General features: G+C 51.4%; 1 protein-coding gene across 1 annotated transcript in view; it reads left to right on the top strand.

Annotated features, from left to right (window-relative positions):
• Positions 1 to 6: 6 nt before the first annotated feature.
• Positions 7 to 11144, top strand: part of LOC103741851 (calmin-like) — a gene marked incomplete at its 3' end in the record, with an annotated part of 74894 nt that continues 63756 nt past the window's right edge. The window contains exon 1 of the mRNA XM_008842786.2: positions 7 to 132. Within this exon, the coding sequence (XP_008841008.1) occupies positions 51 to 132 (82 nt within the window). The remainder of the gene's footprint in view (positions 133 to 11144) is intronic.

The raw sequence follows: 11144 nt of genomic DNA, 5'->3' as shown, positions 1-11144 counted from the left end.
CGCCCGCCGCCGCCGCCGCCGCCGGCGCTCCGGCCCGCTGCGCGCGCTTCATGGCTACGCTGGAGTGGGACTGGTTCCAGCGCGAGGAGCTCATCGGCCAGATCAGCGACATCCGAGTGCAGAACCTGCAAGGTACCGCAGCCCCGGGCTCCCCGGGGTGTCCCCGCCGCGTCCCCGCGCGCCCTGGAGCCGGCTATCGCTGGCCTGGGCCGGGTTGGCGGTGGCCCAGGGGGTGGGGCGGCGCGCGAGCGCGCGTGTGAGTGTGTGCACGTGTGTGAGTGTGTGTACGCGCGCGTGCACCCCATTCTCATCTGGGGACCATCACGCCCTCCTTCCCGCCGCTGGGAGTTCGGAGAAGTTCGTAGGTGGACTCTCAGGGACGTGGCCCAGGTCCGGGACAGGAGAAAGTGCAACTGAGTGTGTGCACAGCAGAGTTGGAGCACTTCCGAAGTGCCTTTGAAGATGGCAGCGAGGAGCGGCGCCCCCAGGGGACGAGTTCGAACCCGAAGAGGGCTTGGGGTGGTGGGGACAGACTAGCCTCTTTCCTAGGGTCTTGTAGTGTGGGGACTTCAGGGAGCTGTAAGGGGTCAGGAGACCTTCCCTACCCACCCCACAACCCCGAGAAGGAACTGGGACCAAAGCTCCAGTCTGAGCAAGATGAAGGAGAAACCACGGTAACCAGTGTGTCTGACATGCGCCTGGTGGTCTGCTGCCAACAAAGGTCTTTAAAAGAATGCACTCAAAGTGGAAACTTAGCAAGCAAAAAATACCTGAAGGAAACGAAAATCACTGATAAACTTGGCCCATCCTCCACCCCAAGAGGCCACTGCCCTCAAGCGGAAGTGTGCTTCCAGCCCTCTCTCTTCCTATGGGGGCTTTGCAAGACTGGACAGAAGTCCACTTCCGGCCTCTCTTCACCCACCTGGGTCTGCCCAGGTGGAGTTTCTTAGCCGCTTCCCCTGCTGACTTGGGGGTGTGGAGTCAAGACCGAAGGTGCCCGGAATCCAGCAGGGCGCTCTGGGCAGAGTTAGGGTCTGGAGGATTGTGGGTGTCCCTTTGCCGGTAAGGCAGGGAGCCCTAGCAGGGGGGGCTGGGGGTGGGGAAGAGTCTAGATTAAACATTACATCTGAGACAGTGTTTCCTGGGAGCTCACGTGGACCTCTGAGCCTGAGGTTTGGCAAGGGCAGTGCAGGCAGAGGTGACCTGAAAAAGAGCCAGCTGGAAGGCTCGGGGAGTGTGCACTGGGGACTGTGTCCTCTGGGAGTCTCTGCTGTTTAGCTGCTGTGATTTGTGTCAGAGGAGGAGGGTTGAACCTGCTGTGGTGAAAACGGTTCCTTTTGCAGAATAGCTGGGTGCCTAGCTTCCCATGGCCAAGAACCAGCATCTTATCTAGGCTGGGTATTCCTGGTATACCTTTGGCTGGGATGACATCTGGCTGTCAAGTCTTATGTGTGTGTCTATTATGTATCTTAGGCAATCTCTAGGCATTTTAATGAGCACATGCTCACCCAGGTAGCTTAGTGCCACAAGTTCCTTTCTTCCCCCAGGGTCAACTCCCAATTTCAAGATCAATTGTTACTAAGGAATGCAGGGTAAAGTGACTCCTAGAACTAGAACTGAGGGAGAGCTCCCACAGAATGGGGACAGTTTGAGATGGGTTTTGAAGGTTGGGTAGGAGTTTATGAGTGGGTGTCTCTCAGCTACCCCACTTTCAGGCAAGTATCAGTTATAATTTGACTGTCAATGGACTTTGCCACTAAAACATACACTTCTAACTCATGTATGTATATATCATATATGCACTGCACACGTGTATAATATAGACTACTTTTAAGTGTGAGATCAACAGGCTTTTAGGTATGGGTACACTCAAGTAATTGCTACCCAAATATAGATTCCCAGTACCCCGAATACTTGCCTTGTTTCAGGCAGTAACCACCCTACCAATCACCAAGGTAACTTCTATTCTGATCTTCAGAATTTTTCTGAAGATTTAGTTTGCCTCTGGAACCCGATTTGAGGTCCACTGCTGTGGTATGTCCTCTTAATTGGGACCTTTTTTTTTTTTTTATCAACATGTTAGTGGGATCTGTCCATGTTCTTACCTATACCCGCTCTTCCTTTTTATTGCTGAGTACTATTCCACTTTTTGGATATACCACTATTCAGTTACCTAATCATTTGATGAGAGAACTTTGAGTTGTTTATAGTTGGGGGCTATTATGAATTTGAATAAAAAAAGCCAGCTGTGTTTTGGGGTGGACATTAGCTCAGAGTCAGTTCCTGAGTCAGGCTTTGATGCTTTGCTCGGGAAAGGCTAGAAGTGGAATTCAGGGTAGGAATCAGTCTTCTCTCAGTTTTCTCCCTGGTCTCTCTGTCTGTGGACTGGGGGATCTAACTGGGGGCCTCTTTTACTTCTGAGGTATTCAGAAGATTCCAGCTAAAGGTTCGAGTCCAGAAGGCGTTCCCCACTGGGCTCTTAGCATCTGTCGAGCCAGCTGGTGGACGTCAGAGACCTGGATGTGTCCGGGTGACCAGATGGGGTTGTGGTGGGGCCTTGTTCATCTGAACTTGGGTGGGCTGTGGGCAGGGGTGACAGGCAGAGCTTGTGATTACTCCAGCACAGGTAGCCATGGTGTCCGGATGATGGCAGTTGGGGACAGTGGGAGCTCGGGGTTGTAAAGGGAGAGGTAGAGGCTCCAGCGCCCATGTGCAGTCAGCTGCTGCTCCAGGATCTCCCAGGGAGCTCAGGGTTGTAAAGGGAGAGGTAGAGGCTCCTAGCGCCCATGTGCAGTCAGCCGCTGCTCCAGGATCTCCCAGGCCTGGTTGTACACTCCTGCTCCTGGCACGGGGTAGTTCTGGGTTCAGCAGTGAGGACAGGCTGAGATTGGACCCCTGGGATGCCGAGTTTCAGGGAATGGTTTAGGGTTCCTTGGTTCTTCCTTTCTGAGTATCTGCAGGCTGATTTGAAGCCTTGTTGACTTCTCTCCACATCTTCCTCCAGGCCTCTGTCTCTGCCCCCACCCCCCACCCCCATGGGATTCTAGAATCCAGGTGGTTGTGATTGTGATATGCAGGGCCTTCCCCCAGAGGAACACTGGGATGGAGGGAAGCCGGGTCAGCTGGCAGATAATGGTGGGTCCCAGGGGCCTCACTTCTATCATCAGCTCTTTGGCAGATGAAGTTGTCAGACGTGAGCAGCAATGGCTGTAGAGATGTTTGTCACCAAGGCTTTCTGGTGCAACCCAATGTCCCTTGGCACAAACTGCCTGTGCCACCCTCCCAGGGTCCCTTGCAAGGAAGTGGGACAGCTCAGGCTGTTGATCTTTTCACAGAGGAGAAAATGGAACGGAAGTGTGTCTACAGCCTCAGTCTGCTGACCCTACAAGTTCTCAGAGCCATGGGGGTGTTGTAGAGGTTAGGGGTGGCCAGGTGCCTGGTCTGTGTCTTTGATCTCTGCAGATGGTCCATTGGAGGCTTCCAGTGTTCGCAGGTCATGGTTGGTTGGCTGCCCCCTCCCTGTTTCACGATTCAGCAGAGTGACCTGTTCTGGACAAGGTCTGTCGGGTCAGGGCTTCGAAGCCAATCCTGTTCATTAGGAACCTCTAACTGTCCCCAGACTCGCCCACAGGTCTTCACTGTTCAGTTTGGCACACAGGTGCCAGGTGCATTGCATCTTGGAGACATCGGAGAGTGAAACCCTGGTTCCAGTCTCTGCCTTAAGAGACAAGACACTATCGCAGGCACTAGGACGACGGGACTCAGCTCCCTGATTCTCCTGCCTTTGGGGTTTGGTGCCATCATCTGACATCTCATTTTTCCCAAGGAGCATGGCTTGAATCTGCCATCGCAGGGCAGATTCAAGGTGGGTGGGGCAGGTGCCAGGCTGTTCCAACTGTGCTCTGCAAGCCTGTTAGCAACATTGATGGTATTACCCCGGCCCTGGCTGGCTGCTCTCCCTAGGAGCTGGTATTTGAACCCTGGTGAGGCCGAGGGTGAGCATCCTGCAGGTACAGGTGTGTAAAGAGGTGGTTAACCTCATGGCTGGTGGCTGCACAGGTTTCTGAGAAGGGCTTTGGATTTGGGCTTTGAAAGGTGACCATGAAATTGATTTGGACTGTTCAGAAAGGGAGCGACTCATTGGTTGGTCCTACAGGTAGGACATGGCTTGTATGTTCTGGAAGGATCATGTTACTGCTTCCTTCTGCCTCATTGGCCTGCCCTGCTCAGGCCCTCCTCATTCTCCCTTGAACCACACAATGGCTTTGTTAGGCTCTGGGACTTGCTTTACCTCCTTTCACCTCCTCTAATCCACCCACCATCCAGCCATCCCACAGTGTCCCTTCTAAATCTGCCAGTGAATTTGTAGACTAAGACCTGCTGGGGACAGTGGGAACCTTGGGTTAACTTTTCCTGGGGAGACTTAAACATCACCTCTTTACCTCAGAGAGGACACTAACAACAGATGATTTCCCCCAAGTCTGGCTTGGTGAGCCAGTGAGTTTATTGGGCTTACTCGTAAAAGCACGGGTGAGGGTTTCCTTTCAGGAGCATGGGTGAACCCCTCCCCCCCCCAAAAAGCTGCATAGCTGTGAGTCACATGGGTGACAGTTCATGAAAGGTACAGACATAAGAGTCCCTGTTTTACCCCAGGGCCTCCAGACACCACAGGCAACTGAACAGGGGGAGGGTGTGGCTGGAATCTTCTATGAGGGTATAAAGACATTCTCTCTCAATCTCTCTCTCTCTCTCTCTCTCTCTCTCTCTCTCTCTCTCTCTGAAATTTGGTATTTTGAGACAGGTCTCACTATGTAGCTCTGGCTGACCTGGAACTCACAGATATCTGCTTGCCTCTGTCTCCTGAGTGCTGGGATTAAAGGCATATGTGTCACCATACCCTGCTACCTGACCTGCTCTCCTTTAAGAGACATCCTTAGGCCTGATCTTGGGAAGGTTTCATGCTGGTAGTCACAGATGTGATTAAGATGATGATGGTCATGGCACACCTGGACAGTATTCCACAACACCTGAGTAACCCCTCTGTCCCCCTTGGGACCAGTGGTATCATGGACTACGATGCTGTAGTGAGAGAAAGCTTGGGTTGACTTGGCAGTATTTGAGCCATCTGGGGTCTGCTGGGGACACCATACCAGCCTTCTCACCCCGACACCCACCTCTTGCCCCAGAGCCTGCCCTTCCTACCTGCTCACTTTCTTCCACTTCTGTACCTTCTGTGCCCTGGGACCAGGTCAAAGAAGGGAGGAGCTGAGGCAAGGGCTTCTTTGTCCTCTTCCCCTGACTTTCAGCACAGCCAGTACCCTGGAAGGTTCTGTTTAAAACCCAGAAGAAAATCATATGTAGAGGTTTTATGTCCCCAAGGAACTAGGTCCCGGGAGCTGGGCTGTCTGCTTGGCTCCCAGCCCTAAATTGGATATTTTCTGCAGGCTCCATGGCAGTCCAGCCCCAAGCCTTGCATTATCTCCAAATTGCAGGTGAAAAACTGTGGTCTGGAGCAGGTTTTTTCTTGGGAGCTTTTTCTTATGTAAAGCTAGAGAAATCACCACTCAGACTGGGAGGGCAAACATCAGATCCTGGACCCTGATACTGTTGCTAACTGGGTTTCCTGCAAATCTCACTTGCTATTTCTTGCTGTCCTCCTCGGCAAAGTGAGAGTTGGCTCCCTGGGGGCTCTGAGTTGCCCCTAGAACGTGGTATCAAGAGAGGCAGGGCCTAGGCATTGTTTATCTGCCCGAAGTCATTTACATTCTAGCCTCTGGCACACAGGCGTGGGGTGGGCTGCCCACTGTGGCTCTGGGCTCCCATTCTGCTCTGCTGGCTGCATTCCTGGCTGCTTTTCACAGTCAAGTGTTTGGGACTCACTTCCACCCCAGCCTTGCACAAGAGGCTGCAGTTCACAGGCTTTCTGTCAACGCACAGGCAGTAGATGACTGACATTCCTTTGCCCTTAGCTGATCAAGCTGGGTGGAGTTGAAGGTTCTTGGGAGCAGGTTTAGGGACCTGCCTATGATCAGAGCTAACGGATAAGCTCCTGCCTACAAACAGCTTATGCCCAGGAGCAAGAATGCTTGGGAGCCACATAGACTAGAAGCCCAACTCCAAAATGGTTTGTGCAGAGCTAGAGATGAGTTCTCTATCCAGGGCAGCTGACCTAGGAAGGGAACTGGACCCAGGAAGCTGGTAGGCATATGCATGGCCTTGTCTCCATCAGGACATAGGACCAGATGTACCACTCTGGGGAAGGCCCCAGCTCAGGCCTGGCTTTCATGATGTGCGCTGCTGGCCTGTGAAACCCTGTGGCATCTTTTGGCAGAAGCTCTGAGCAAAGTCCTGCCCAACAAGTCGTAGGTCACGCATACCCTGAGTCTGAAGGGAAAGGAGAGAAATAAAATGTCTTCACAGAGGTAGAACCATTACAAATGAACTCCCTGTTCCCATAGAAACCTTTTTTTCATTTCTCCTCTTAGTGCCTTAAAAAAATATTGGTGGATCATGTCAGTCGTGGAAGGAATTAGAGGCAGCTGATCCCAAATCCTAAACGAGCCCTTGAACCGTCTGACAGTTTTTCCTCTTTGTTGCTGTATTTGCTTTTCCTTAATTATTTTCTTCTTCATAGACTTCAGCCCAGAGGCTAAATGTGGCCTGCTGTTTGTATTTTATAAATAAAGTTTTATTGGAACACGGCCACATCCATTCATTAGGATATTGTTCCTGGTTGCTTTTGTATGAGAATGGAGCGAATAGGGAGACAAAGATCCCCAGAAGATCAAAAACATCTACCATGTGGTCCTGTGCAGGAAAAGAGGACAGACAGGGGAGTTGAGAAAGTCAGTGACCAGCAAGAGAAAAGGTGTGTGTGTGTGTGTGTGTGTGTGTGTGCGTGCACGCACCTGCCATGAGTGTGTGCACGTGTGTATGCGCGTATATGCATGTGTGTGCATATGTGGTGGTGGTGGTGTGTATTGTTGTGTGTGTTGGTACGTGTGTTGGTGTTGTGTGTGTGGTGATGGCTATTTTAGTTCACTTTTCAGTTACTGTGATAAATAGCATGACCAGAAAGCAGCTTAGGGAGGAAAGGGTTAATTTTATCTTACAGGTTTCAGTCCATCATCTAAGGAAGCCAAAGTGGGAACTTAAGGCTGGAGCTAGAAGCAGAGACCATAGAGGAAGGCTGCCTGCTGACTTGCTCTCAAGACTTACATTTAGTTACCTTTCTTACACAGCTCAGGCCCACATGCCCAGGGATGGCACCACCCACCTTGAGCTGGGCCCTCCTACATCAATTAGCAACTAAGAATGCCAGTCTGATCAGGCATTCCCCTAGTTGAGAGTCCCTCAGATAACACTGGACTGTGTCAAGTTGATGGCTGAGATAAGCCATCACGGTGGTGTGTGTGCGTGGTGGTGTGTGTGCGTGGTTTGTGTGTTGGTTTATCTTGGTAGTGTGTGTTGGGGTTTGTATTTGTATGTATTGGTATATGTGTGGTGGTGCGTTTGTTGGTATGTATGAGTTGGGGTTTGTGTGTGTTCTTGTTGGTTGTGTATGTAGGGATTTCTGTGTATGTTGGTGATGGTGTATATTGGTGGTATGTGTATTGTTGGTGTGTATGTTGGATTTTGTGTGTGTGTTGGTGTTATGTGTGTATATTGGAGTTTGTGTGTGTTGGTATGTACTGGAGTTTTTGTTGGTCTGTGTGTTGGGTTGTATATGTGTTGTAGTTTTTGGGGTGTCTGTGTGCTGGTGTGTATTGTGTTGGTGGTGTGTATGTTGGGTTGTGTTGGGATTTGCATATATGTGTTGGTGTATGTGTATGTTGGGTTGTGTTGGGATTTGCATATATGTGTTGGTGTATGTGTATGTTGGGTTGTGTGTTGGGGTTTGCCAATGTGTATTTGTGTGTGTGTTGGAGTTTGTGTGTTTCTATGTGTTCACTTTAGGTGCTGCTTGACCATTTGTTAGATAAATGTTTCTGCTAAGTCACTTTGCTCTGTCCTGGAAGTGGCCCAGGATGGAGGCCACCGAGGCCTCAGATCTGAAGTGTTGACAAGTGTCGGCAGCTTGCTGACCACGTTTGCCCTCTCCCTGATGTTGCACATCAGCTTCTGTCTAGAAGAAAGTCTGCGTGAGTCCTTGATCCCATCTCAACCCATACGGGATACAGCTCCCTCTTCTTCCACAGCAGAGTGTGCACTTGGGTCAAGGGAGGCAGGTCAGCTGGGCGAGGTGGTCAGCCTCTCTGGGGAAAGGAGACTTGTGAGCTTATGTCCGAGATTGGAGGCCTCCTGTCAGTGGCATGGGAACCCAGAGGACTTTGTGTAGGGAATGTCACTTGTGGGACCATGTTGTAGAGCGTTCTCCTCCAGGCACAACAGCTGTCACTTTCATCAGAACAGCTGTGCCTACTTCCAAGACACCCCAAGGTTAGGCTTGTTGATATGATTCTGACCTTCCCTCATAGAAGGAGGTGGGAGGGTCTCAGACCCTCACCTGAGATTCCAGCTGCTCCCTCCCGGACCTCCTGGCTGTCTGTATGTTAACTCTGCCCTAATTGCACATTGCCTCATGGTCTTGGGAGGTGCTAGAGTCTATAGACTGTGGAAGGTTCATAGAAGGGGAAACCCCATCTATGCAGGTGAGTGAGACTTTCTGATGCAGCTGCTTTGTGTCACCTACACAACTCTGACCTCTCACCCTTGGTCTCTAAGTAAGCCCATAAACTCACTGGTTTCCCAAGCTGAACTTTGGTGGGATCATATTTTGCTTTGTCATTGGGACTTTATTGGGGAGGGGGGCATTTGTTTACATCTCCCCGGGGAAGGAATTCCGACAGGGAGTGCTTACAATGGATGAAGCTGTTCCACCTTATCATCATCACGGGGCTGATTGTATGCCTGGGGTAGATTCCATGCCTGTTGTAAAATGAGTTTACCCACTTGAAGCCAAGCCCAGAGCTGTGATTGGGGAGTGACAGTGGTCCCAGGAGAGCCTGTGCACCTGACGGTCCCCTTATATTTTGGGGACCTGCTGCTTCTTAGGGAATCTAGTCCAGAGCCTGTGAGGATGAGGAGAAGCTGAGGATGGTCTGGGGACTTTTAGAAGTCTGGTGGTCGGTAGCAACTTCCACTCCTGCTGAGCTCAAGGCGGGTTTGGAAGGACCATTGGCGCACCAGTGATGTCATAGCCCTCCCCTGCTTTCCTCTCCCTGGGGTTCACAGAGAGCCAGAGTCTTTCCCATATTTATAACCCTCCCCTCTTTTAGGCTATTTTTAACCCTCTGGGCTTTGGCATTTTTCAGAGGCAGAGCTTTGAGCTCTTCTAGTTAGGATCCATGGTAGAGAGAGCAGAGGGAGTTCTGAGATCGCCTGCTGGTTTGGTGGTGGGAACTTGAACTCAGATGGCATTGTCTGCTGTCCCCCCACCCCCACCTCCATTAGGCCAGCCCTGGCCCTCTAGCTACCTGGGCCATACCAGGTCTCCCTACCTTTGTGCATCCTTGTGTGTGACGCCTCCAGGCCAAGTTCAGCCCAGCAGCCTGGGGTCTTGTTCTCTGGCTCCTCTATCCTCAACCAAGTGGCACTTCCTTCAAGGAAAAGAAAGCTCCACTGTATGCCCCAGAGCTCTTCCTCAGATGAACTGGACCCCAGTACCCCAGATGTTACCTGTTCCTCCTCAGGCCTTTCTTTTCGCTGTCCCTGGTGTTCCACACACAGACCCTCCTGCAGAGAATGACTGAGACTGTACCCAGAATAGCCTCCCTGGGTACCATATGTTCCCCCTGGATGGGGTCCACAGCATCTACCTCTAGACACTTTAGGACTCCTCAGACATGATTGGAGCCTGCCTCTGCACAGGCCCCCTAATGGTGCAGGTGTCTTTTTCTTGTGGTTCCTCACATGGGGATTACTGAACCACCACTTGGTTCTGTAGGTAACCAAGTCCCCCCACCAAGCCCCCACCTCCGAGTCTGTGTCCTGATCCCCCAAACTGTGGTTTCTGCTTGCTTCCTTTGCAGGTGAGATTAAGTGAAGGATCTTGAGAGGAGCAGTGATACTGGATTGTCCATGGGGACTCTGCCTTGACCAGTCTCACTTTACTTATAAGAGAGGAGGGTCTGAGGGGGAGAGGAGCTTATAAGGATGATGCTGTGTTGCTGGAGAGGCCAGGAGCACAGGAGTGCAGGGGGCCTGAGGGACCAGAAAAGGGAGGGAAAAGATCTGAGAGACTAGTTAGTAAAGCCCACTTCAGGCTTCTGGCTCCAGAACTAGAGAGATGATGTATTTGTGCTGTGTGACGCTACCTTGGTGATGGGAAACTCACACACCAGAGAGTAACGTGGCTGGTAAAGCCCACTTCAGGCTTCTGGCTCCAGAACTAGAGAGATGATGTATTTGCGCTGTGTGACGCTACCTTGGCGATGGGAAACTCACACACCAGAGAGTAACGTGGCTATAGAGCTTTCCCCTCCTACCTTAGAAGAGCCATGTCTGGGGGATATTTGTACCTTTCAGTTGTCCTTTGGGCATCTGTGTGAGTTTGGTGGAGACCCAGGTTGTTGGCAGTAAGCCTCAGTTAGGAGTTCAGAGCCCTTGGCTTTGGCCACAAATCTGTCTGACATATGGCAGAAGAGGAGGACTTGAGAGGTAAGGAAGGAGGTCGCCTGGGCCAACAGAGACCTTACAAGGAATGCAGATGTAGTGGGGGTGCCACACTATGGTTCTGGCTCTAAAAGGGTGACATCAAAGCATTCGGTACATTCCCTGTCGTGTGACAGCTGAATCTGACATGCGGGGGCAGTTCCATCACTACTCTGATTCCCTGTGTTCTTCTGGTGTTAGATCAGTGGAGTGTTGTTAGCCCTGAGCACGCCAAGTCTGGTGGTTGTGGGTAAACAGTCTTCTACTTAACAAAGTCTCTGTAGAAAACATGGGACCAGAATGACGATGTCAGTTCAGCCAGTTTCTTTCTGCTTCCTTCACACCAGCCACAGCCGTCCAAGGCTCACGTGATCCCCACCCCCACCACACCCTATCCTTCCCACTCCTTGGTAGGACTCCAAGTCAACCAGTCTCAGAGGCATCTGCACGCTCATGTTTACTGATGCGCTGTGCACAGTAGCCAAGCTATG

Source organism: Nannospalax galili, unplaced genomic scaffold, assembly GCF_000622305.1.
Source record: "Nannospalax galili isolate Female #2095 unplaced genomic scaffold, S.galili_v1.0 scaffold1740, whole genome shotgun sequence".
In the NCBI taxonomy this organism is placed as follows: Eukaryota; Metazoa; Chordata; class Mammalia; order Rodentia; family Spalacidae; genus Nannospalax; species Nannospalax galili.
This window is presented reverse-complemented; position numbering and strand designations above follow the sequence as displayed.